This window comes from Anopheles gambiae, chromosome 2 (assembly GCF_943734735.2).
Source record: "Anopheles gambiae chromosome 2, idAnoGambNW_F1_1, whole genome shotgun sequence".
Lineage (NCBI taxonomy): Eukaryota > Metazoa > Arthropoda > Insecta > Diptera > Culicidae > Anopheles > Anopheles gambiae.
In genome coordinates, this window is record NC_064601.1 from 44,799,613 (window position 1) to 44,826,609 (window position 26,997).

The following is a 26,997-nucleotide window of genomic DNA, read 5'->3' on the forward strand; positions in this document are numbered from 1 at the left end:
CATTTTGCGTACGATATCGTTCCGTTTTGGAGCGTTTAATTAAGCGCATAAACCGCTTACCCATTTGCCGACCTTTGTGCCGGCGCTTTGAGGTGCCTATTACGGATGGAAATGTTTGTTGTGGAGCGCGGGCGCGCGTGTGCGCGTTGTACAATTGTTGCCCACCGTAGCGCGCTGTTTAGCGCCCGTACAAGGAAATGACACGCCGTCGACTAAGCTCATAACTTTGAATTGATAGGCGCAGCAGCGTCGTACCGCGTGTCGCGAGAGCACATTGGACGGCCGTTCCCAGATCGACCAGGCGTTCGGGGCGCGCTTGCGCCAGTGAGAAACATGCACACCAGGGATTAAGATTCGTTCTGAACGTTGAGATGCGTGTAGAATCCAAGGATAACAATGCGGCAGGGATGTTGATTAATAATGTGAAAATTTACGCATACTTTACGCGCACGTTGAATGGGTACGGCGGATGGGAAGTACGGTTTAATTTCCGACGGCTGATTGGGACATCTTTATACCTTTACCATATCTGGTCATTGTTTGTGCGTTCGGTGTTACTGGGAGGGTTTTTAGTTGTTTATCCCTTCAAGGAATTAAGCGTATCACAACGATTTATGATGCTGTGAGTCATTTGTCACCTTTTTGTTATTCCAATAAAAGACTTAACATATCCTTATATAGTCAAAAGAATGTCCAGAAGGGTTTACTGGCTCAAAACAAATAACAACAGTAGTGTTTTTGTTGATTTAAAATATAAACACAAACTCACTGTTTTAGAGGATAACAGATGTACAATACAAGTGTAAAAAAATTAAGTTGCACATTTTTCTTAATCATTGCTATAGTCCTCGTTAGTCATATACGATTTACATAGCTTTGGCTGTACCTACTGACTAAATATTAGGTATAAAAATCCATGCCAGTGTACGCTCAAGTATATCATTATATCCATTTTCTATAGGCTTTTAGCTATCATAGCATAATTCGCACTTTGATCAGCTCGATAGTTACCTCGTCCAATGCCGGAAAATGCAATTGGTAATACTTTAGTGATATTTCAAATGGATCGAAATATGTTTGCATTCACTCGCGAAAACCAAATGTTGATGATTCGACAGATCCGGAGATTATATTCTTTTAAAGTGGAGCTATAAGGTAGGTTTTATTACAGCTAGTACTAAATTAATCGATCACCCACTGGAAGAATTCTCACCGCGCGTACCAACCTACTGATTGATTTCGATTTCCAAATCCGACCACATAGCATCACTTTCCGACTCCATCTCGTTCGCTCCAGTCGTTCGTATTTCGATCATTTCCAGCGGATTGTCCGGTACGTCGCTACCGTCTTCGGCCATCGACTCCAGATATGAGCTGGACGCACCCGCATTCGAGGCGCTGCTGCTCGTGCCGCCCTTGTTTTGTCCCACCATAAGCAGTCCCGACATTGCCACGCGATTCGAAGGATCGAGGCTGCATTTGAAGGACGGAAAGTAATTATTATTTCTGCGCAAGCCAGAAAGGTAGCGAATGTGTGCGACACTTACTTGAGAGCAATGGAATAGTGTTCTAACGCGCCGGAATGATCCTTTTCGTTGTTAAGTGTTTCCGCCAGCATCACATGGAGCTTGCTGTTCTTCGATAGCATTACGTGCTTTTTGAGCAGCTTCATTCTGGTGCTGATATCGTTCTCCCGCAGGTAAATTTCCGAGAGCAGATAAACTGCAGGCAAGAAGTTTTCGCTCATCTCCAGCGCCTTTAGGCAGAGCGCTTTTGCCTTCGGTCTTGCGGCTTCATCTTTCATGTATGTACGCGCCAATAACTGCAAGCAATTGTGCCAGTTGCATTAAACAAGCTACTTTTATGATACTGAAGAGAGCGGACTGTTTGCTCGTATTAAAACACTTACCACCAACATTCGCGCTGACTCGCCCAACATCTTGACCGCCTTCAGTGCTTGCAACTGCGCCTCCCGGTTGCGTCCCATATTAAGGTAATTGTCCACGAGCGCCTTGTGAATTTCGTACCGATAGGGGGCAAACTGCTGCCCGTACCGAAGGTGTGCGATGCCCTGCTGATACTTTTTCACCTGAAACAGCACTTCCGCCTTCAGCACCAGCGCCTCGACGTTGCGCGAGTTCTGGAAACATGCCTTCTGCACAAAGTACACAGCCTTCTCGTACTTGCCGGTGGCAAACAGGTACTGCCCCATCACGTACCACATCTCGGACGTGTACTCGTTCAGCAGCGAGGGCGACGGAGTGATCAGTTTCTCCAGCTCGGCAATTTTTTTATTCTTTGCCATCAGTAGAGCGAGAATCTGCAGACCGTTCTTCGATTGTGGCTGCATGGCGTGGGCACGCTTCAGCGTGATGTACGCCTGCTCGTAATCACCATTGTGGTAGTAGCATTCGCCGATCAGCACCAACAGCTGGTGATAGTTGCGCAGACAGGTGTTTGCCTCGATGCTACGCAGCGTTTGGATTGCTTCGGTGTACTTGCGTGCCTGGATGTTGGCGTGCGCCTTGATCCAGCTGCTCATCCACTCGCTGCACTGCGGTGCCATGGTAGCGTCCACGATCATTGAATTCACTTCGATACCCTTGACGCCAAGCGTGAGCAGACCTTCTATCGCCTCAAACGCCAGCGGACACTCCTTCAGCACCTCCTTGTACGTCCCGATGGCACTTCGTTCGTGGCCGTGGTTGTGACACAGTTTGCTCAGCAGCATGTTTACCTTCGGTGTGCGCTGTTTCAGTGCGAGCGATTGCAGCAGGACAATGGCATCGCGATAACACTTCATCTCTATCAGGCACCGGGCCGTCTTGTACTTCAGCTCCACCTCCGATTGCAGATCGACCGGACCGGGGACGGAGCCTGCCGTGGTTTTGCAGTTGGGTGATTTGTTTTTCGTCAGCAGCCGCTTCAGCTGCAGCGCCTGCCGGTAGATGGTTTCCGCTTCGCGAAACCGCCGCTCGTGAAAGAGCGACTCCGCATAATACACGAGCGTACCGAAGTGTTCCTGAGGGCTGAGCGTGGCACGATTGGTGTCATATATGGAGATGATTAAATTGGCCTGCAAGAAGTGGCGATTTGAGAGGTTTTGATCATTTGTGGCAGAAGAATGGGAAGTACTACCGGATGCTTACCAGCGTGGCCGCATTTGAGTAGAGCTCATAGTCAAATAGAGTTTTCAGTTGTTCGAACAATGTTTTCATGATGGAATGCAGATTGTTTGGTTAAATTAACTAACTTATTTCCTGTATGAAGCTGTTGTTTCTTCCGAACGAAGACCAGCTTTCTTTTGAGTGGCTTTTGTTTACGCCAGCTTTCAAACTAAACAGCTGTCAGCGTGACAGATATCGTTTGAGCTGAAGCACCGACTACACGTACCGGTTGTAAAACTGGTGAAACAACAGCCAAACATGTTTCAAAATTTATTTCTACAATAAACTTAATTGAATAATTTGTACTGCAAAATCACTGAGCTTTCGTTAATGTTAAAAATAATTAAAACATATTGCACAACTGAAATGTATTTCTTTTGACGTCGCTTCGCACATCAGCCCAACTGACAGCTGCACAATCGATTCAAAAGAAAACAATCCTCCTGTGTTGAATAATTTCGCGACATGACGGTCGATAGTAATTCGCAATAAACATGACGAGTTTTATCAGCATAAGTTTGTTCAACAGTTGCCGTCGGGTTTCTTCAACGCTTGTGCTAAGTGGATGGAGAAATGCTTCCAGCAACGCCACCACCATCGGTGGAAATGTTCCATTGACGAAAGCTGCACACTCCCGCACGATGCCGGCAAGTTCCGGTCCCCTAACCATAGCATCGCAGCAGCTGGGTCACAGTCCGTACTTCGTCAGTCGAGGTAGGCCTTCGTCACAGGTGCAACAATGTAACAAAATTTCATCATCCTCCATCATCAGTCTGCACGAAAGCATGCAGCTGAAGAAACGGCCGCGCAGAAAACGGGAGGACGAGAACGAAAAGATTTCCCGCGGCTACAAGACGGTCACGGCGTTTGCTACCGCGGAAGAGTACGATCTCGATCGGCTGCTGAGAGCACTGCGCGAACAAAATCTGTACGAACCGAAGCAGTTCCTGTCCAGCGATAATATCGACACGGAACCGGACGTACTGCACGTGACGGCAAAGTACAAGGTGGGCGACGAGTGTCGAGATTTGTACTTTTTTCGCGAGGGCACGGTGGTGCTGTGGAACTGTACCGATCTGGAGAGCAGCAACATTCTGCGGTTCTTGCGCCCGTTCGAGCAGGACTCGTACGACGAGGGTACCGTGCTGGAGGAGAGCGAATCCATGCTTTACAATCAGGATGGTATTGCGCGGCTAAAGCACAACAGCTTCTACGTTTCGAAGTCGGAAGATGCCGATCTGGAAAAGTACACCTTTGCAAATGCAATGTCCCTGTCGGTGAAGCTGGGCATCTGGGAGGCATCGCTCGAGCGCTACATCGACTCGATGGCGTACGTCACGGAGGATCTGAAGAAGGGAAACAAGATCAAAATCACGCGACCGGAAATGCTGCGCCGCACCGGGGAGCTGTTCGCGCTGCGGCACGTCATCAACCTTAGCTCGGATCTGCTTGACACGCCCGACTTTTACTGGGACCGGGAGCAGCTGGAATCGCTGTACAATCAGACCTGCGCATACTTCAGCATCTCCCGGCGGACGCGCGTGATGAACGAGAAGCTAAACCACTGTGTTGAGCTGGCCGATCTGATCAGCTCGAACCTGAATGATGACCATCACGTACGGTTGGAGTGGATGATTATCATCCTTATCATGGTGGAGGTGGGCTTCGAGATATTGCACTACGTGGACAGGTTTTCTTAAAGACAAACACACAACAAGCACGATAGGTGGTGATGGTGGATGGAGTTTCGCTTGCCGAGGCTACGTTCTGATAGGCTGTTTGTTATATCATTGACAGCATTCGAGTGATTCATTGATTGCACGTTATCAGGAGTAAATACTAGTTTATAGGCGTAGGTTTCCGGTTTCGTTAGACTTTGTCTATTTTTTTGTTTGTATTACCCCTTCATACATATGTGTTATCAGTTGAGTGTTAAGCAGAAGACTTTAAAGTCATTTTTTGCAATTTTGATGATAAGCAGCACAACAATACCATAACTTGACATACCTATATATCTTTCAAACCGAGCACCCTTATTCACCAATTCCTATCTGCTTGGATTAAAAATCCAACCTGAACGACTGTGCTAATGACGATGACCTTCAGCATTTACATAGTGCTTAAATAATAACGGTATGAAAAACACGAATGCGTGCGTTGCTGAAAACTCCAAGGCCGTTAAGCCAACGATTGAAAAACTGAAATAAAAAAAACTGGTTCAACATCTAATACCTCTAACACTGTAATGGGTAGATATGCTACTGCACATACACTAGGCTGCTTGTTCTACATACATTAGCAATTGCATTTTTATGTCGTTAACATCCACCGAGCGAGTGCGCGAAAAGCGAAGCATTCAACAGTGCCAGCACTCCTCCTCCTTCTCGCGCAATCGCATCGGCGAAACGTCACGATCGCGATGTCGAATGCCGATTAAACGTATGGTAGCGAACGCGACCAAACGAACGAATTGAACCGCCGTTGCCTACGAGCACGTTTTCTGCGCGATGTAGCGCACAGAACCGGCGGGTGGCACGCGGTTACGGTGCGCAAACCCCCCCCACCGTGCAACCGGTTGAAACGGTCCGAGAGTACGGGCGCTGGTCTTAGTTAACGATCGACCGCGGCACACGGAACACTATTCCGGTACACGGTCTCGTGCGCCTACCTTTTCAATGGACAGGATCGTTTGCGGCAGTGGTGTAGTACCTTTAGTCAGACCCGCTGCAATACCTTGTCGAGACCTTCGCATTAGTCACTCGGTGGTTGTTCGCGTCTTCGTGTCGCCATCGTACCACATTGTCTGTGGCCTACACTGTTGATCGGTACGCCAGGGTCATTGGGCTTCGGCAGACGGCAGCGTGGTTCAGGCATTCGGGGCACCAACACCTGTCACCACGGGCTTCATTCCAAGATGGGCTGCAGTTCGTCAAAGGCGGTTCGCAATTCGAACGAATCCCTTGACAAAGGTAAGACTACAACCGTGTGCGTGGTGTTTGTTTCGTTTTCGGAGGTCACCGGTCGCCATAGCAACGGGCCAAGTTCAAATGTGTAATTTCATGTCAGTGACCGGTTTGTTTGGCTATATCCTGCTGCCCTGCTAAGATAAGCCCTTCACACTCGCTAGTGCTGTGTAATTACGGCGGAAATGTGTGGTTTTTTTTGTTGGTATCTGTGGTTAGCGAGCGGCTGAGGTCTCGCTCTACAAAATCGGAAGAAGTGAAAGTTATGACTGCCGCTTGCGTCTACATATTGTGGTGGAAGGGAGTCGTTAGAGCGTTTACTATGGACGAAACATAAAGCATAAAGTGGTTGGTGTTATAAAAGAAAAAAAAAATGGGAACACAATGTGTAACCTTGAATGATTTTCGCTTTCGAGTGCCGTTCGCTTTCTGTCTCTAAATCGAATTCGTGACTTGGATTCGGTTCTCGAGATGAAACGAGCAGCGTTTGGTTTAGATTTTAATGGTAAAAATCGGCATACGTTGATGACCTTCCTCAAAACCAACGACAGAGAGAGGGAGATTTTGCAAAAAAACACTCCATCAAGTACGGCGAAGGTCTTGTACCAAATTCAACCCTTTCTTGAAAGACACCGCACAAAAACCGGATCGGACAAAGACCGGTCAGAAAACGGCAGCCAGCTAGCCGCAACCAACCACAACAAATTTTGGGCAACACGAAGCGGGTTTTTTTTATCGCCCAACTAAATAGCCTAAGCCAAAAAACCGCGCGAATTGCTGCTGTTCGTTCGTGGGTGTGCCAGTCGCGGTACGCTAAACGTGTTTGTGTGTGTGTGCGCGCGCGGTGACAGTGTGCGGTTGCCTTGGTAACGCATTAGTGTGCACTGTGCGCGGCACAGCAACAATCGGATCGTTGGGGACAGGAAAAAACCCATCCATCAGAAATTCCGGCTCCTTCGATCGGTGCGAACGTGTTGGTTGGTGGGTTTTGCAGGTTGACTATTCTTTCCAGTGTGTGCGTCACAAGATGATGTCGTATCTCGGTACGTGTTTTTTTTTCGGTGAACATTCCTATGCGGGTGACGATGATTCATCATTGAGTGAGGCTGCCGGGAATTTCGTAGCCCTAATTACCGAACAGTGAATTTTCACGCGCAACGGACGAGTGTTTTTCCGTGCGTAATCGATCGATTTTTCTTTGCGTTCTAATGTGTCCACGTATCTCTTTGGCTCCACAGCATCCAAGGTTACGGCGGCTACGTCCATGAGCAATGGAGGGGCAGCAGGCACGCACGATGACGATTTCATCGAAGCCGTCGTGTGCCAGGAGTCGGAGATTGGCGAGAACCAGATGAAGCAGGTCGAGTTGGGCGAGGGCAAGGTGCTGCTGGTACGGCAGAACGGGAAGCTTTCGGCCATCGGCAACAAATGCTCCCACTACGGTGCCATGCTCGTGACCGGTGCGCTGGGCGAAGGACGCGTCCGGTGCCCTTGGCATGGAGCGTGCTTCAACGTGGAGACGGGCGATATCGAAGACTTCCCGGGGATGGATTCGCTGCCCTGCTACCGCGTCACCGTTGGCGAGGCGGGTGAGGTGAAAGTGCGCGCCAAGCGCACCGAACTGGCCACCAACAAGCGGACGCGCGTAATGGCCAGACGGGCGGCGCAGGACGACCGCACGTACGTCGTCATCGGTGGCGGCCCGTCGGGAGCGACGTGTGCGGAAACGCTGCGACAGGAAGGATTCACCGGGCGGATAGTGATGATCAACAAGGAACCATGCCTACCGTACGACCGGGTGAAGGTGAGCAAAACGATGGACCTGAATCTGGAAAAGGTCCTGCTGCGGACGCAGCAGTTCTACGACGAGAACGACATCGAGGTCATGCTGGGCACTGCCGTAACGAAGCTGGACGGTGCCACGCACGAACTCACGCTCGACAATGGGTACAAGATCCGGTACGATAAGGCGTACATTGCGACTGGTTCGAATCCTCGCCGGCCTCCGATCGAGGGCGCCAGCCTGGGCAACGTGTGCGTGCTGCGTACGGCGGCCGATGCCAAGCAGGTTAACGAGCAACTCGCGCCGGAAAAGCGGGTGGTCATACTGGGCACGAGCTTCATCGGACTCGAGGCGGCCGCCTACTGCGTGAACAAGGTAGCCAAGGTGACGGTCATCGGTCGCGGTGCCGTTCCGCTGAAGGAATCGTTTGGCGATGCGATCGGCCAGCGGGTCATGGAGCTGTTCGAGGAGAAGGGCGTGCAGTTCGTGATGAATTCCGGCATCCGGCGGTGCATCGGAGCGGAGGGTACGGTGCAGCAGGTAGAGCTGACCGACGGTACCCTGCTCGATGCGGATATTTGCATTTTTGGCATCGGTTCGACGCTGTACACGGAGTTCCTGCAGGGTTCGGGCATCAGCCTGAATCGTAACGGATCGATCAACACCGACCAGTATTTAGAGTCGAATCTGGAAGGTGTGTATGTCGGGGGCGACATTGCGAACGCACCGGTCCACTCAAACGATGGGCAGCAGGCTACCATCGGCCACTATCCGCTTGCACAGTATCACGGCCGGGTGGCGGCACTGAACATGATCGGCAAGGCGACACCGCTCAAAGCGGTCCCATTCTTCTGGACGGTACTGTTCGGCAAGTCGTTCCGATATTGCGGATACGGGCAGCCCGACGAGGTGATCATTGACGGAGATCTGGCCGCACTAAAGTTCGTGGCGTTTTACATCGGTAAGGGGGGACGGGTGATAGGGATGTCATCATGCCAGCGAGATCCGGTGGTGGCCCAGTTTGCAGAGTATTCCTCGCAGGGTAAAGTGTTGCACAAGGAAGACCTGACGCCCAACCCGCTGGGCTGGGTACCGGCTTAACGGACCACGCCGACGGACAATCAGCAACCACTCGAGAACAACACACAGTAATATATTTTGATTGTAACATTATTCACTATTGATTCTACTGTTACCATATACACGAGAAGAGTGAACACTCTCTCAAACGCATTGTTGATGTAAAATGCTTGTTGTACAATAAAAGGAACTCCTTTTACTCCGAACCTTCAGCGGTGTTATACTGTTTCAGCTTCCGTTACGCTAATCCCACACATTTTTAACCTGCAGATGTGCCAATCGTTCCGCTATCGTGACGTGCGGTTTCATCTTGAGCTGTTCCGCGCGCCATTTGGCCACCAGCTGTTCCTTCTTACCCAGCTCCTTCGCATGTCCGCTGGATTGTTCCTACAAATTGCGAACGTGTGAGCAATACTGATCGGCACAATTTGCAGCCGCGACTAGACGGACTTACCTTGGACAGGTACGGATGGAGCAGCAGTTTCATGTTAGCCTCCGTTTGTTCGTACTCTCGAATGAGTGTCTGGGTCGAGCGAGGCGTTACCCGTTTCACCAATCGATATTTACCGCGAAAAATGTGTCCATTTACACTTTTCTTGAAGAAATTTACCACCGAAAGCCTCATTTTGTTACGAAGTGCGTGCGGAAAATGAGAAATGCGATTGTTTTCATAACTTTCATCATCTGTCATCATGACACCCGACCAAGGTGAGTAGCAGCATGGGTGTTACAAATGAAACAAGATTGATGTAGTGCTGGTGGGATGAGAATGTTATTTAAAAATTGAAATAGTTTTCCAAAAAAATAAAACACCCGACAGAACAGGAAGTGCATCATAATGCCTTGCCGATGTATAGCGCTTTTGGCACAGAACGCTAATCTCAAATAAGTTCCACCGCTTTTCCATTCGTCTCATTGACGGAGAAAGAAAGGGATAAATCTTCTAAAGTCATATCATCTTTGCTTACATGTATGACTGTGGCATGTTCTGGAAAAGTAAAGCATCAATTGTACATCGGTCCTGTTTCCCATTGTCATACAAACGCACCCGTGCTGCTGCTGGTCTGGCTGACTTCCACAGCTTCATCTACGACCGAAAGTCCGCTGCCGGAGGTAGTAGTTGCCTTGGTGCTCGAGTTGTTCGTCCGTTCCGTGGTAGTGCTGGTGGGTATACTCTTCACGGAGATAATGCTGTTTCGTTTAATCAGATAATTGTTGTCGTTTTCTTTCAGCCAGGCCTGCTGGCTTGAAGGTGCCGTTTTCGGACGACTGTCTTTGCGTTTGCGTCTTCTGCTGCCCGCGGATTTGATGCCCGTGCGCGGCCTTTTAATAGTTCTCGATGCATCCGCACCATCGCGTCCCAGCATCAGTTTGTGGAAGTTGATTCGGTTCATAATGAACTGCCGATGGGCAAGGACCGTTCCTACCAGCCACTGGATGCCGTAGGTTAATCCATCGTATTCGTTCGGTTCGTAGGCGGTGGTGCCCCAATTGCCGCATGCCTCTACGAGACACGGACAACGGTACCGGTTCGCTAGATACTCGACGTCCAGATACTCGCAGATTTCGATACAATCGACCGATTCCGGCAGGTCCTGCTTGTTGGCGAGTATAAGGAATGGTTTGCCCGCCAGGAACTCGTGCGCCATGAGGTTTTGGAATATTTTATAAGACTCACAGATGTTGTGTATGTTGGAAGCATCGATTACGAAAATAACAGCCAGAGCCTGCGATTGCGGAATGGAACGATTGGTCAAATTCTTCACACAAATAGAGAACAGCTTAAATTACATCTAAGAAATAGTACTTCCAGATGTCTCGAAGGTCGGATCCACCGCCGATTTCGATAAGTTTTATCTCAGTATCCGCTGCAACATAAAAACAAGGATACGTTTTGATTAAGAAGGACACAGCTCACAGTCAGCAAAAATATAAACGCCTACCGATCACAGTTTCGAACAATCGGCATCCTTTGGTCGAAGCATAATCGCCCCGCTTTTGATGACAAATTTTGAACGATATCTCAGTCTTGCCCGAATTCTCGATTCCCAGCACGAGAATGTTTAGTGCATCACTGGCAACAAAGTGGCGAAGGTTAGTTTAGCACAAGGCATCAGAATTGCCACTACTTACTTGTTATTTTCATGCTCTTTTCTACAGCATTTGGCGAAAACTGTTCCCATTATACGGCCCAAAGTTGCATGGTTTAGATATTTAATCTTGTTTGTGTACGAGTGAGTTTTCTACTCTACGTGAGCAATACATTTGTTTGTTTAGGATATTTACCAGGTCCTTGCCAACGGTTGCTAGGTGTCTGGCATATATCTGAAGGGTGTCAAATGATTGGTTGAAAGAGGTAGAATATAGAAGGTGGAATCAAACGCAGAGGTAAGTATTGTTAAAGTTAAAAACATAGTTTAAATATTCTTCTTTTTACAAATTTTAAAATAAAACCGACAGAAACATATAACGGACAATTAAAAACTCAACCACCACAAACATAACGACACTTTAAAATCCGACGAGAACAGAGGAGTTCGATTGACAGTTTTCATGACAGTTAAAAGAAGAAGAAAAAGTCATAACATCAACAAACCGACATGAATCATCAATTGCTATCGCTAGTCGGGTGAATATTATTAATAAAATTTCTCTTCATTTTCTTCCCATAATATGAATTAATCAGTCGTGATGGAGACAGTTGTTTCGTCAAGTAAGTGTTTGCGTATCCATACGTTGTTACATCACGAACTAACATGTTCACTTCATTTCCAGGCCATCTGTACGCAACACAGATCAAGGAGTACGGTCATTTCCTGAAAGATTATGACCAAAAGCTAGCCCAGCTCCACTTACCAGCCCTTTCGAACGGACCCGTACCCAGCATCGTGCGATTGGACTATGCGTGCAATAACGAGCGGCTACCACCCGCTCGCATGATAGAGACCAACAGCATCAACAGTGGCAAATCGAACAGCGCCACACCCGGCACTAGCACCCTACCGCTGAACAAGCTGCTGTCCACCTTTGCGCAACTGTGCCGTGAGATCGATTGTCTGGAGCAGGAGATACGGGCGCTGGTACGCACTATTTACGATCGCACCGAACCATTCCGTGATGTGGAGGATACCGATCGTCCGCCCCTGCTATGGATTGCTCAGAATATTGACCTGATGGCAACGGTGCAGTGCCACTACGAACGTCTTCGAGATGTCGGCGTTCTGCTGCTGCGTCAAATCGGTGCCTTTTTTGACGAGGAAGCATCGTACGGTCGAGCGAAGCGCACGAAAAAGAATGGTCTGGATGGGAAGTCACCACCGTCGTTGGATGTGGACGTGAGTAATCCACAAACGAAACAGTGAGAAGTATGTAGATATTTGTGTACATTCGTTCCTAAATTCCAGTACCTTTTCGACTATATTGGGAAACTGTTACGAGTCGCACTGGAACTCGATCATATAATAGGCAAGACTCACCTTAAAGCGCACTGGCGATCGTTCGCTCATAAGCTTCGCCAGCCGACTAAAAGCGCTCCGTCGAACAAGGCCGGCTTTCGCGATCTTCTGTTCGTGTGCCAAGCGATTGGCTTTTGGATTGGGGATGAGTCCATGCCGGAAGTGACGGGCGAAAGGCGCCTTCTCGAGGCACTGTACAAGGTGAAAACGCGCTTCGATCCGGTTTGCTCCGGGGAAGCCTTTAGCGATCGGTTCATGAAGTTTTTGAAGCGTAAGCTTACCAACCTTACGGCGAGTGCAAAGACGACACCAAACGGAGTAGATTTTACACAATCGAAGGATGTTATTGGCGTGAACGTGCTGCTCAATTTCGCCCTCTATCTCTTTCTGCCCATCGAGCAGCGCATGTTGAAGAATCTTTTCGAGCTAAACCTGAAGGTGGGTGAAGGATACCTTCGTTGTTGGAAAATGGTACCATCATGGAAGCGTTTTTCTTTCAGTTCCCCCTGATTCCGCTGGAAGACAATTTCCCCTGGCAGCCGGACGAGTTCATACAGGTGCATGGACATAAGCTGCTGCGGGATTACGATGCGAGTGCGGCTCCAATTTCCGTCAGTACGCCGCTGTCTACGTCGTTCGATTATCAGAAGGCACGGGACGCGCAGCTGCAGGCGCTGGAAAAATCGGCTACAGCTGCCGTTCTCTGTCTGCATGCGGCCAGCTGGCTGGTGGAGGCTCATGTGCAGCTGCGCAACCGGCCACCCGTGCCCGGGGCTTCTCAGGATGATGGTAATTTTACGCTGGAAAAATTGCGCATCAAATGTGGCCTGCTGCTGGAGGGTGTTCGGCTCGTGCGCGAGATGGAATACGTGCTGGGAACTCTGTACGCTCTGTATGGTCGACGAGCTACGGAAAGGACGGACCGATTGATACAGTACCGGCGCATGGTGGTAGAGTTTTTGCTGTCCTCCACGCGCCGTTCCGTCACTGTGCCCTGCCTGCAGTTTATCGTTCAGCATCAGCAGCATAAAATCTACACCATTGTTAATAATGCCAAGGTAAGGGGAAGGTACCACTAGACCGGTCCGGTGGCAGTGTTTCATTCTAACTTGGTTCCGCCTCTTTTTTTTGGGTAGAAAAAATTGCTCCGCGAAGCAAAGGAATCCAAATCCTCCGCCAATGGGTCGCTCTGGCTGGAGAAGATTTCCACTATCGATGTGTTGGAAAAGTGCCTTCACGGTCCGGCCACACCAGAACGGGTGGGGTTGGCACAGCTGACCATTGCGCTGTGCCACGGAAGTGCGTCCAACGGCGGACCTCCTCTGCTAGCGCTGACGGACGACGCGTACCGCAAGGTGGAGTCGCTGCTGAACCGCCTGGCCACCTTCATCGACTGGGAGCGGGAGTGCAATCGTCTCGACGTTGCCGGCAAATATACGCCCCTGCTGGGCCCGAGCGCCCGGCTGGATGCACTCTCCGTGAGTGTCGTTCCCATGAGCAACCGGATCGAAGCATTCATACGATGGGACTTTCACGGCAAGTGGCATCAGATCGAACCGTTCGATCCGTTCCGCGACGGATGCGACGCGGCAATGGGTGAACAAAACCACACGCAGAAGCTGGTGTTTGCGTTTCTGCGCACGAAGCTCACGCAGGAGCCGGATGGACGATGGCTGTCCGCGCGGCATTCGGTTGCGCATCATTTGAGCGATGTGTTCTACACGCTTTCGACCATCTCACCGTCCGAGTGGCGCATCTATCGCGAAATGCGCTCCATCGTGGACCGGAAGTACGGTATTCGGTTGGTGGAGGACCAGCTGCCACGGACGACGGCCGAGGATAGGCGGGGCCCGCGTGGTCACGGACAGGACGACGATGTGCTGGCGCTGATGGAAGATTTCGAAACGTTCATCGGCTCGTACGGGTACGATTTGCACGGCCAGCTGTTTATTGAGCGTCAGCAAGCAGCGACAGCGGCAAGCGGCGGCAGCACCAGTGGTGGCGGTGTGCTCAATGTGGTCAAAATTGAACACATTGCCAATTCCATCAAGCGCCACGGGCCGGGAATTATTAGCACAGTGGTAAGATGCGGTAGAAATAACTGTAAGGGCTTACAGAAGATTACATTTGTCCCTTACCTAATCTCTTCCACCAGGTAAACTATGCATTCCAGTTCCTGCGCCAGAAGCTGTTCACATTTTCCCACTTCCTGTACGACGAGCAAATACACTCCCGGCTGGCCGCGGATGCGAAAAAGCTCGCCACTGACAGTAACGACTCAGCGGGAACTGGTGCATCGTCCGGTGTGAATGCTGCCAATTATACGTACGACCGGGCGCTCGCGTTCAACCGACGCATCCGCAACCTTGGCCTGTCGGACGATGGTGAAACGTACGTCGATCTGTTCCGCAAACTGATCTGTCAAATTGGTAAGCTGTCAAAGACGACCAAGGAGTCCACGCTGCTATGACGATATCGCTTCGCGTTTCTTCTCTTTCACAGGCAATGCGATGGCATTCATACGGATGCTGCATGCCGGTGCGCTGCACGAGTGCACCGGTGCTGCCGAATTCGTCTCGAATCCTCCAACGGCAGCGGAAGCGTCAGAGCACCATCAGGCACCATCAAGCGAACCGACCCTTCAGTCGAACCCGGACAATCAGTCGGCCGTTAACATATGGCGTCAAGATATGGCCACCGTTCGGACAAGCTGGCGGCTGGAGAATGAGTTTTTCCGCCTGTTGCTGAATGCGTTCGACGGGTTGCGGCGCCGGCGGCCGACCCATGCGGATGGCGAAAGCTCTGCACCAGCGGACAGCTTTGCGCATTTAGAGCTGTTCTATCTGATCATACCGCCGCTCACGATCAGCTACGTCGAGGCGATGCTGAAGGCAAAGGAAACGATCGCCAAAAAAGATCGGCACGGAACGTTTCTGCCAACGGACGATGGTTTCGTGATGGGTAAGAGCAGCGTCGTTCTATTTAATGCAAGTGTATCTTAATAAAAATCCTTTTTTTGCTTTTCCCTCGCTAAAGGGCTTTCCTATTTGCTGACGCTGCTCAACCAAACGGCAGCGTTCAATTCGCTGCACTGGTTCAAGGAGGTACACACCAAATATGCCCGTGAAATGGGCAAACTAAATCAGCAGACGGCCGGTGGGACCTCCAATCCGCTGCAGCAAACCTCCACGATGGAACCGTCGGACGAAAAGATGCTGCCAACGGTATCGCTCACACGCAAACGGCTGAACGCGATGCAGCATGAGTTTGAGCTGTTGCAATACAATTTATCCAGCTCGAAGATATTTTTCAAATAGATCTTGTTCGACCTTGAAGGATCCTTACACAAAAATGTATATGTTACACATTCCTTACGATGTTTTTTGTTATATGCTGGGCAAGATTTGTACCTCTCTCAAGCGAATTTTATGAATGTTGTTGTGCGAAAAGAATAGTATATCAAATCAGTAGAAGCGTCAAATATATTTAAGAAGAAAAAAAAACGCTTATCTATCGCACTATTGTAGAATCTATTAATCGTATAATGTGTGTTGAATCATTTTATCAATAAAAAGGAAAAAAGGAAATATTTAGCATTTAATTTAATACAAACCACAAGGACAAATTAAAAGGGAAAAGCTTAGTTAGAAAAGCTTTCCTAAAATTGTTTCTTATTTTTCTGACTTTCCTACAACGCCACTTAAGATCGATTGCAAAGAAAGCGATATTCAAATGTGCATTAAGCAAAAAAGCTTATGCTGTCACAGATGATCAATCTATTCTGTTTTTCAAGTGTATGTATGTATACAGCTTTTGTCCTTAAACACAATAGAGTGACTGATTCCGGATGCTCTCTAGCTGTCCGAGCTACTGTCGGAATCCTTTCGCTTGCGCCTGTGCCTAACCTTTTTGGACTTTTTCACTTCCCTTTTGCTTTGCTTCACTTCCCTTTTCCTATATCGCTTTTTGGTTTTCTTTTTGTGCTTACTATCGCTACTACTACTACTACTGCTGCTAGTGCTCCTATCCGAACTATCGCTATCGTCCGAACTGCTCGAGCGGGATCTTTTCCGATGCTTGCGCTTCTTTTTCTCCTTGCGTGCCTCCTTTGCGCGGCGTGCCCGTTCTTTGCGTTCTTTGCGGGCCGCTTTCTCTGCTTTGCGCTTTTCTTCTTCCTCTTCCTGCTTCCGGAGCTCTTGCAGCGGTGTGAGGTAGTTCTGTTCGGGCGATTCACTACCCGGACGCTTTTGGACCGGTACTACGGCTTGGCTTTGCGGATCGACCTGTGGCATGAGAGTCATCAGCATGTTGCATGATGCTACACACCTTTTACGGTTGCTTTACTTACCGTCAGGTAGTTCCGGCACTGATACGTCAGGTGTCCTGGAAAGCCACACTTTTTGCAGGCTGCGCGAACATTCTCCTTTTGCGACAGACCTGTTAGGTACTCCATATTGTGTGTGTGTGTGTGTGTGTTTGGTGTCACTAATCACGGCATAAACACGTATTTTTTTACCAGTTAAAAAGTATCGCTAAAACTTCGTCTCGGGTGCTTCGAGCGCTGTTCGACTGTTTACAAATAGTTCGAAAATGTAAACAAACACGATTTGACAGCCCGCTGAACATTGCGAGGTTTCGAGTACCCGCTATGCAAAATGACGAAAAAAAAAATTTGCTTCTCGCTCATTTTGTCAGGCCTTCTCTTTCCGCCTTACAGTTATCGTACCGCAACCTCCTAGCGATGAATACTTCAATGCGAAACCATATAACAGTTGTTGTTGTTGTTGTTTTATTTTTTACGAGGCTTTTTAGCATTCGCCTCTCGTAATTTAAAATTCAGAAATCACAAATACTATTTGAGATAAAAAAAAAGAATTAAAAATTCAAGAAAAAGAAGAAAAAAATACAATACCCAAGTGCCACAAATCCACTAAACGACCACTAAACGGCTTCTAAACGACTCAAGCACTCTACCTAAACGGAATATAGAAAGACTTCGTTTAGCAGACGGCAAACGACTCATGCGTTCTAAAAATAGCAAAAAAGCTGGTGGCGCTATCTGTTGGTGGGATACCCCAACCAGTTGAGCTTCATCCCTTGGAGGAGAGCTTTCTCATTTCCTCTGTACTGTTGTATGGTTTCGCATTGAAATTATGCATCGCTAGAACTAGAACGGCGATACGATTGTTTAAATACTATACTCCAACCGAAACCACCAGTACTGAAGCAAGTGAGATTTGAGTAATGGTCGTTGATGTTGATACCCACGTATCTGACCACACGACCATTCATATATATTTTTGCTCAGAAAGTTATAAGGCGCCACAGATTAAGCTTAAACGACTGGAAAATTGAATATCCATAGAACAAAATGAAAGCTCCACAGCTTCATTGGTTTGATCAATAGATGGCGTATTAAAACTGATTATTATATTGCTATCCTTTTCTTGCAATGTGTTTCGACAAGTTTCATCTTAGCATGACCTATATAGCCTTCTAACTTTCTGAGCAAAAATCTATATGAATGGTCGTGTGGTCAGATACGTGGGTATCAACACCAACGACCATTACTCAAATCTCACTTGCTTCAGTACTGGTGGTTTCGGTTGGAGTATAGTATTTAAACAATCGTATCGCCGTTCTAGTTCTAGCGATGCATAATTTCAATGCGAAACCATACAACAGTACAGAGGAAATGAGAAAGCTCTCCTCCAAGGGATGAAGCTCAACTGGTTGGGGTATCCCACCAACAGATAGCGCCACCAGCTTTTTTGCTATTTTTAGAATGCATGAGTCGTTTGCCATCTGCTAAACGAAGTCTTTCTATATGTCCGTTTAGGTAGAGTGCTTGAGTCGTTTAGAAGCCGTTTAGTGGACGTTTAGTGTATTTGTGGCACTTGGGATATAGGTCATGATAAGATGAATCTTGTCGAAACACATTGAAAGAAAAGGATAGCAATATAATGATGAGTTGTAATACGCCATCTATTGATCAAACCAATGAAGCTGTGAAGCTTTCATTTTTTTATGGATATTCAATTTTCCAGTCGTTTAGGGCGGTGGCAACGCTCATCGGATGCGATTTTATCGGACGAGATTTATATGAGATTTGACAGATAACGTCGGACGTGCGATTTCGTCATCCGACGTTATCTGTCAAATCCCATACAAAAATTTGACAGGCCGTCCGATAAAATCGCATGCGAAAAAGCGTTGCCATCGCCCTTAAGCTTAATCTGTGGCGCTTGGGTAGTTCTTATGGTAATGGTGAAAGGTGAAAATGTTTGTTAATTCTAATGCTGTTCTCATATCAGTTAAGTTTTTATAAATATTTTTTCCATATTTGCTACACTTGTTTGTAGAGGTTGTTGGAAGGGAGAAATAGCAGGACACTTGCGCAGTCGTATTTAAGTGTGTGTTTATTGTACGAAACACATTGGCGGAATGAATCGCTTACATGTATTTACAGTGTTGGTGAAATGTTTCCCTGCCCAAGTGACAATTCGCATATGCGTTATATTTGAGAGGTAGGAAATTGCATACTTTCAACACTCCTCCTCAATTAATAGCCCTCAAATTACCTCTCATCAATCCCAAACGAATCGCGAACATATTGTGCTTTACCGTTCCTAATGGCTTAGTTAGTATATCCGCATTCATGTTCTCAGTAGGGCAGTACCTCAACTTAATCAGGCATATTATTTTACTCGAATGACTTTCGATTCCGTCGGAAGCACTCGAGTCGAACGGGAGAAAAATTGGTATCGTTTTCGCCATTCGAATCGATGAAGGTTTCGTCGACATTTTTGTTCTAGCATCTGTGTGTTTGACAGTTGGTCGAAGCAACCGGCGGTCGGAGTGAGTGTAAACAAACGGATTCAGCACTTCTTTAAAATCATTTTTTTCCGTAATTTTGTTGGAAATGGGGTAAATATGAGTGATGAGAATGTTCAAAAACTTATGTTAAACTTAATTACACACATAGACAGTGGCTTAAATGTTTTGTGAGGTTAAATTTGCGCGTTTCCGACAGCTTGAGCTGTCGGCAGAAAATCTCTCGAATGCACCTTCCTGTTCGAGCAATACGGTACCGATTTTTACTTCGTCGACTCGAATCTGCCAATGAGTTACTCGAAGCGGAACGTCGCTAGCAAAACGATACGAAAATGAACATAATGAACGTGCGAGTGAATCTTCTCGAATGCCGAACGCAATATAATAGGCCTGAATATCGCCTCGCTGGCATAGATCCCGTATGAAATGACGTTTTGTTTCTATATGTTTGGAGCGCTTGCTGGATTTCTCCGATTGAGCAAATGAAAGACAAGCCTGATTGTCTCCATTCGCTATTGTTGCGCTATGCTGAACTTCCCCCAAATCACTAAGGAGTTTACGCAACCACAGTACCTCCTGGCAGGTCTCGGCCAACGCGACGTACTCAGCTTCCATCGTAGATAACGTAACGTTGCTCTGCTTACGGCTAGCCCAGGACACTGCTCCTCCTGAGAAGCACACCACGTAACCGGTTGTTGATTTCCGTGATGAAGAGTCGCCTGCCCAATCCGCATCGGAAAACGCGATTAAGTCACCACAGTCGGTTACCCCATGCTCTCCATCCATCTTCAGCTTCCAATCTTTGGTATCCTTAAGATACCTTACCGCACGCTTGGCTGCCGACCAGTCCTTTTCCGTTGGGGCACTAACCTTTCTACCTAGTACAGTGGCCGTTGCCATTATGTCGGGTCGCGCACAAACAGCTATGTAGAGTATTGCTCCAACAACGGATCGATACTTGGTGTTGTCTTCCAACAGCTTGGTGTCAGCTGTGTCCTTCAGGAAACCCTGGTCCATTGGTGTCTTTGATGTCTTCGCCTCAACAAGCCCCACGGTGTTAACTAGCTTGTTAATGTAGTTGTTTAGCCCGATGCTGAATACACCATCTTCTTTTCGAATTTCCAATCCTAAAAAGAATTTTACATGACCAAGATTAGCTATCTCGAAATGCCTTCGTAAATGTTCATAAACGCCAGCTATGATTTTCTCGCTCTTACAACCCACGAGAATGTCATCGACGTAGACGATGAGATACACCGTCTCACCACTCCTGTTCGCCGTATACAAGCATGGATCGGCCGAACTCGCTATGAACCCCAGCTTTCCAAGCACTTTCGACAGCTTCTCGTTCCAACACCGAGCCGATTGTTTCAGTCCGTAAATGCTCTTCCGCAGACGACACACCAACTCCTCCTTTCCTCGAACCTCGTACCCTTGCGGCTGACGCATGTAGATCTCCTCATCGATATCACCGTAGAGATAGGCAGTACGTACGTCGAAATGTTGAAGAAACAAATTCTTCTTTCCCGCCAGGGCCAACAGTGTTCGAAGAGTACTGTATTTTGTGACCGGAGCATAAACCTCGTCGTAGTCTTCACCGTATCGTTGATTATAGCCTTGAGCTACGATCCGTGCTTTATATCTAACGATCTCGTCTGACTCGTTCCGCTTTTGTTTGAAGACCCACTTGCTACCAAATGCACGTTTTCCCTTGGGAAGTTGAGCCAATTCCCAACTCTGGTTTTGCATGTGAGACTGGATCTCATTCTCCATCGCTTGCTTCCAAGACGTTTGATCTACGCTCGAAATCGCTTCCTTGTAGCTAGAAGGCTCTCCTGTCCTTTCGGTCACAACCCCCACTACGTAGTCGCCCAATCTACTAGGAGGTTTACCACGATTCACTCTAACAGCCCGTATAACTGTATCTGTATCTTCCTGCATCTGATCATCTCTGTCTTCATGTGAAAATGCGAGCGGATCCTCGTTATTATCGACATCGAAAAACTCGACATTTTCGCTTTCGTCATCAGCAAATACAAGTGGACTATCTTCCGTAGTATTACGCTTTGATGGACTCGATAAGAAATATTCTATATCGCTTTTATTGGAATCATCATTCCATTCCTGTTCTTGCGACGGTTCTGTTATTTTACTCTGCTTCTTTACGGGACTATTACAATGGGTAGACATCATACCATCTTCCAAAAATGTTACGTCCCGGCTAATCGTGATCTTGTTGGTCTCAGTGTTAACGAAACGGTAACCTTTATGATCTGGCGAGTACCCTATGAAAATTAGTTTTCGAGCCTTACTGTCAAACTTTCCTCTATTGACGTTAGGAATGTGTACGTATGTGGACAACCATACACTTTAAGGTGACCTATTTCCGGCTTCCGACCAAACCACAGCTCATAGGGAGTAGTACTTACAGATCGTGATGGTAATCTGTTTTGCAGGTATACAGCCGTTAGAGCTGCCTCGCCCCAGTATCGCTTATCCAATCCGGCATCCAGGAGCATCGTTGTTTGTTGTGGTGAGTAGGCTGTCGTGTATTGTGCCTTAATGCCTTCTTCTACAAAGAAAATACGTAGGTTTTCATTAACGTACTCACCACCACCATCAGATCTTATTGTTCGAGGCTTGCGTTCAAAGAGATTCTCCACGTAACGAACATACTCCTTTATCTTTTCAGCTGCTTCGGATTTCCTCTCTAACAAATACACGATGGTATACCGGCTGAAGTCGTCTATCATCGTCATCAGGTATCTCTTTCCCCCGGGTGTAGCCGTACGCATTGGACCGCATAAATCAGTGTGAACCAGGTCCAAAATCTTCGTCGATCTCTTCTCAGTTGCTGTAGGAAAAGGGTTACGTACTGACTTACCCTCCATACACGTTTCGCAGGATTGGTGAATACCGCAGTCGACGAACTTCATTCCTGTGCCCAAATCCTCGTTTACCATCCTTAGGATCATATTTGGGTCTCGATGTCCAAGTCGCCGATGCCACGAATGCAAGCAATTGCTGTTATGTTCCTTTTCCTTAGCCATTCTCGATGCTTCAGCTAATTGTAGCTGGTATAAACAACCGGAACGCGTCCCCACAGTCATCAACTTTCCATCCGCATTGCGAACCTCGCAACTATCTGCTTTAAACACCGCTGAAAATCCGTTGGCGGTAATCTTGTCCACTGAAATGAGTCCCGTTTTTAACGACGGAACGTATAACACATTTTGCAGTGTTATTTCCACCACGCCGCCATTTCCATTTGCACAGCGCAGTAATCCATGACCGTAACCGCTTGCTTCCGCGACATTACCATCCGCCAAAATTACGCTCGGTCCTTTTGTGTTGTACAGCTCTTTGAAGAAACGCATGTTGTTCGTCATGTGGCAACTAGCACCGCTGTCGATGAGCCACACATCACGGTGTGCTTCTCCCACCATAAAACACATACTGCTACACTCGGCTTGGTAGCCATTATGTTTCGATTCCCTCGGCCTTCTCACTCTGTCGCTTTGTTGTGCATCAGAACGGGAACGACAGTTTCTTTTAAGATGGCCCGGCTTACCACAGCTGAAGCAAACTCTTTTGTTTGAGGGCGGTTGTCTGGTGGAACTTTTCATGGCCTTTTCTTCACTCACCGTACCACATGATCGCTCTTTTCTTCGCTCGTACTCGTCTAGTAGCTTCGACTTTACCAAATGCATGGTTAAATCACTATTTGGGCGACTCTCTAACGCCGTAACCAAGCCACCGTATGATTCTGGCAAGCTACGCAGAATCATGGCGATTTTAAGCGATTCTTCCATTGCTTGTCCCGCAATTGTGAGTCGATCGAAGAGTTCATCAACCTGCATAAGATGGCGGTCCATATCACCGTTTTCGCAGAGGTTCAGGTTACACAACTTTTTCAATAGGGACACCCTTGAGGTAACGGTTGTCTTTTCATGGTACTCACGCAGCTTTTCCCAGAATTCCTTTGCCGAATCTGCCTTTTTCACTATGCTGAATTGGTTTTCCTCAACACATAGTCCAATAGTTGCTCGAGCCCTTTTATCATCCTTGATCCATTGTGGCGTCACTGGTTCAACCTTTGGTTCGTCGATCACGTACCAGAGCTCTTCGCGAATCATAAGCATTTCCATGCGAAACTTCCAGCCCTGATAGTTTTGGTTATTCAACCTGGCAAACGAAAACTTTCCGGCATCTGCCATACTGGACCTTTATCGATTCACGCCAGAAAACAGAAGATTAACTTCTACACACACGACTTAAACTTTCCGAGAAACCTTTCTTGGAACTTTCCCTGGGCCCATAACCTGTTGGAAGGGAGAAATAGCAGGACACTTGCGCAGTCGTATTTAAGTGTGTGTTTATTGTACGAAACACATTGGCGGAATGAATCGCTTACATGTATTTACAGTGTTGGTGAAATGTTTCCCTGCCCAAGTGACAATTCGCATATGCGTTATATTTGAGGGGTAGGAAATTGCATACTTTCAACAGAGGTTAGATTCCTTTATAAAATTCAAAAGTTTTTCAATTTCCTTGTAATTGTTGGAAAGTACAATGTCCAAACGATCTCCAAGCCTGCGTTTCTTCCTTTCTGCTGAATATCCAAAACAATCAATTAAAATGTGTTCCACCGTTGTATCACATCCACAAAATGGGCAGATTAACGGTGATTCCTTTTTAAGGACGTATGTGTAAGTCTGGTGTGTCCGATTCTCAATCTTGTTACCACTCTTTGATCGCTGTGATCTAGTGGATCGTTCCAAGGTGCCGTGGTTTGTTTTATTTTTTAAGGTTGGTAATGGATGATTTGTTCCAAATGTTTTGCCAGCTCTGATTTATTAACCCTTTCCACCACAAGGATGCATCACTCCTAGAGATAGTTCCATCTACATTGTTGTGGGCAGCCGTGCGTGCCGACCCCTGGACTTCCCGTGGCAGTTGCGCTGCCACCGGTCAACGTCCAGGGGGAAGACAGTGTGTACACGCTAGTGATGGGCGTTTCGGAGCGCACCAACGGCTCCGGAGCCGGCTCCGACTTTTTCCCGGAGCCGGCTCCGACTTTTTCCCGGAGCCGGCTCCGCTCCTACGGCTCCGGAGCCGGCTCCGCTCCTACGGCTCCGGAGCCGGCTCCGCTCCGACGGCTCCGGAGCCGGCTCCGTTCCGACGGCTCCGGAGCCGGCTCCGCACCAACGGCTCCGGAGCCGGCTCTGCACCAACGGCTCCGGAGCCGGCTCCGCGCCAACGGCTCCGTAGTCGGTACCGGACTAACGGTACTCACGGCACCGTTCCAATGGCTGCGGTGCCGGCTTCAGGCCCACCGTTTCGGGGCCGGCGACGAATCAACGGCTCCAGACCAACGGCTCCGAACTAACGGTTCAATAGAGACATCATTGTATGATAGCGTAATAAAAAAACTAATATATCTTCTCGCACGTGTGGAAACCAATACACGATGTGATTGCAGTATTGACATGCATGACGTTGTGTAGCATTCGTTGGTCTCGCCTTTCTTAACAATATTCAAAAGTCATCGATGTTTTTTTTTTATAAATTATTTTATACATGACTTACTCCGCTATTACCGGATTTTCTCGATTGAAACTTCATTGAAAAAGTTATTTTGGTCCTTTGTGTTAAAACCGGCTCCGGAGCCGTTGGAGCGGAGCCGGCTCCGGAGCCGTCGGAACGGAGCCGGCTCCGGAGCCGTCGGAGCGGAGCCGGCTCCGGAGCCGTCGGAGCGGAGCCGGCTCCGGAGCCGTAGGAGCGGAGCCGGCTCCGGAGCCGTAGGAGCGGAGCCGGCTCCGGAGCCGTAGGAGCGGAGCCGGCTCCGGAGCCGTGGGTGCGGAGCCGGCTCCGGAGCCGGCTCCGAAATTGTTTGGAGCCGGTCGGAGCCGGCTCCGGCTTCGGAGCCGTTTTGCCCATCACTAGTACACGCACACTGTCGCACACACTAAGCGCGCAAGGCAGAGTGTGCACGAAGGCCGATCGAGCAGGAGCTCTCGGCAGGGGCGCTCGGTGCGGCTGGTGCGCGGCCACTGCACTTGTGGTTTTAAAGTGCTCATTGTGATTGTTAATTGTGTTGTATTATTTATTTTGTATGTAATAAAATAGTTAAGTGCATAAGTTAAAACACAACATACATTATCTTTTATCATCCTACCTTCATTCGTAAGACGGTCAGCTACTTCGTTTCCTGCGATTCCTTTATGTCCTGGTATCCAACAGAATTCGATTGACCTGTCTTTTGATAGTGATTCGATAGTTTGTATGTAGGGGTTTCGTAAGGATCCTTTCTCTAATGCTTTCAGAACACTAGCGCTATCTGTGAAAATAACGTTAGGTCTGTCATTTACGGTCGCTTCTTCAGTTGCTATCATAATAACAATAGCCTATGCTGAGAATATTGATGTGTTCTCCGGAATCTTAATACTACAGCGAGCATTTGGCGATTGTTATGGTGAATATTTTGCCTTGGTGAGCCAACCTGAATGCATCACGGCTCTCACTGATGAGTGCACGCATCTCGTGAGATGCCGTTAGGTTCGGGCTTATGACGTGATCCCCGAAGGATCACTCTCTCTCCGGCGCGCCTCCACATAGGATAGTGAATGTTATGTTATCCGGCGCTACAACCGCTTTGCGGTCTTGGCTTGCCTCAGGAGTGTCCGAAACCGCTCACGGTCTCGCACCTTCGTCTGCCAGTCCGTTATCCCGGCCTTAATGGCGGACGCCTCCACGCCATCTTGCCACCTCAATTTGGGCCTACCACACCTCCTCTGTCCTTGTGGACGGCCTAAAAAGACTTTACGGGCTGGGTCGTCCGTTTCCATGTGTATAACATCTTTACCTATGAGACATTATGTGCCTCATATCTCTTTGAATTCATCCAGTTCCTTCTTTTTGGATGTGTTAAATTTGAATGAACTCTATCAGCTGAACGGGGTGCATAACCATTCAAATCATTATCTGGACCTGGTGCTCTCTAACTCTGCTGCTGCTGCTTGTTCTTCTGTGTATCCTGCTTCGTCACTGCTCCTGCCCCAGGATGCCCATCATCCTGCTCTGGAAATTGCGTTACCGTCTTCTTTATTTAGGGCTAGTAGGGTTAGGAATGAATTGCCTTCTGCTCCTAATTCATCAAGTGTTCGTTATAATTTTCGTCTTACAGACTATCGTAAACTTAATTCTATTCTATCTCGTGCCGACTGGTCTTTTTTTTATCAATGTACATCGGTCGACGAGGCTGTCCAATCGTTTAATGCTTTGTTAACCTCTGCACTCCTTTCATGTACACCTATTTTTCGTTCCCCTCCTAATCCTCCCTGGTCCAATCGTACTCTTCGCAACCTGAAAAAGGATAGAATGAAATATCTTAGGAGGTATCGTCTGAACCGATCTGCTTTCAACTTTCGTTTATTTAAGTACGCTGCCTCTGCGCATCGACTATACAACAGGGCTCGTTTTGAGGCCTATTCGAGTAGACTGCAATCGCGTTTCCATTCTGATCCAGCATCCTTCTGGCAATTTGTTAGGATTCGAAGAGGGTGCAATACGTTACCTAATGAAATGGTACTTGATTCTCGAACTGCCTCTACGCCTGTTGAGATCTGTGAGCTATTCTCTGCACATTTTTCCCAAATGTTTGAGCCACCGGTTAGTGACCCTAACCTTATTGAGGGTGGGCTACTCTACACGCC

The 26,997-nt window shown here is 48.0% G+C and overlaps 6 protein-coding genes across 8 annotated transcripts; 2 read left to right on the forward strand and 4 right to left on the reverse strand.

Annotated features, from left to right (window-relative positions):
- Positions 1-1,103: 1,103 nt before the first annotated feature.
- Positions 1,104-3,420, reverse strand: LOC1269494 (anaphase-promoting complex subunit 7). Its single transcript, XM_308135.5, has 4 exons — positions 3,150-3,420; positions 1,910-3,076; positions 1,548-1,822; positions 1,104-1,473 (listed from the first exon to the last, which is right to left on the reverse strand). The coding sequence occupies exons 1-4, from the start codon at positions 3,216-3,218 to the stop codon at positions 1,227-1,229; spliced, it is 1,758 nt and encodes a 585-aa protein (XP_308135.5). The 5' UTR covers positions 3,219-3,420; the 3' UTR covers positions 1,104-1,226.
- Positions 3,421-3,520: 100 nt separating this feature from the next.
- On the reverse strand, positions 3,521-9,680 carry LOC133392009 (large ribosomal subunit protein mL63). Its single transcript, XM_061649815.1, has 2 exons — positions 9,448-9,680; positions 3,521-9,380 (listed from the first exon to the last, which is right to left on the reverse strand). The coding sequence occupies exons 1-2, from the start codon at positions 9,616-9,618 to the stop codon at positions 9,237-9,239; spliced, it is 315 nt and encodes a 104-aa protein (XP_061505799.1). The 5' UTR covers positions 9,619-9,680; the 3' UTR covers positions 3,521-9,236.
- Positions 3,662-9,199, forward strand: LOC1269496 (apoptosis-inducing factor 3). Of its 3 annotated transcripts, none has more exons than XM_061649814.1 (2): positions 3,662-3,881; positions 7,369-9,199. In XM_061649814.1, the coding sequence occupies exons 1-2, from the start codon at positions 3,662-3,664 to the stop codon at positions 9,012-9,014; spliced, it is 1,866 nt and encodes a 621-aa protein (XP_061505798.1). In that variant the 3' UTR covers positions 9,015-9,199. The 3 variants fall into 3 exon arrangements, with proteins under 3 accessions (XP_061505798.1, XP_003436656.2, XP_308137.5); XM_003436608.2 differs by lacking the exon at positions 3,662-3,881 and adding an exon at positions 6,005-6,136; XM_308137.5 differs by lacking the exon at positions 3,662-3,881 and adding an exon at positions 7,038-7,173.
- Positions 9,681-9,741: 61 nt separating the features above from the next.
- On the reverse strand, positions 9,742-11,385 carry LOC4577068 (ADP-ribosylation factor-like protein 13B). Its single transcript, XM_001230618.4, has 5 exons — positions 11,127-11,385; positions 10,937-11,067; positions 10,785-10,861; positions 10,042-10,720; positions 9,742-9,981 (listed from the first exon to the last, which is right to left on the reverse strand). The coding sequence occupies exons 1-5, from the start codon at positions 11,174-11,176 to the stop codon at positions 9,875-9,877; spliced, it is 1,044 nt and encodes a 347-aa protein (XP_001230619.4). The 5' UTR covers positions 11,177-11,385; the 3' UTR covers positions 9,742-9,874.
- Positions 11,386-11,553: 168 nt separating this feature from the next.
- On the forward strand, positions 11,554-16,035 carry LOC1269498 (WASH complex subunit 4). The gene is made up of 8 exons (XM_308140.5): positions 11,554-11,706; positions 11,769-12,328; positions 12,398-12,886; positions 12,949-13,506; positions 13,585-14,529; positions 14,604-14,877; positions 14,951-15,409; positions 15,485-16,035. Exons 1-8 carry the CDS (start codon positions 11,685-11,687, stop codon positions 15,763-15,765), a joined length of 3,588 nt encoding a protein of 1,195 aa, XP_308140.5. The 5' UTR covers positions 11,554-11,684; the 3' UTR covers positions 15,766-16,035.
- Positions 15,908-17,052, reverse strand: LOC1269499 (protein SREK1IP1). The gene is made up of 2 exons (XM_308141.3): positions 16,797-17,052; positions 15,908-16,731 (listed from the first exon to the last, which is right to left on the reverse strand). The coding sequence occupies exons 1-2, from the start codon at positions 16,899-16,901 to the stop codon at positions 16,303-16,305; spliced, it is 534 nt and encodes a 177-aa protein (XP_308141.3). The 5' UTR covers positions 16,902-17,052; the 3' UTR covers positions 15,908-16,302.
- Positions 17,053-26,997: the final 9,945 nt, after the last annotated feature.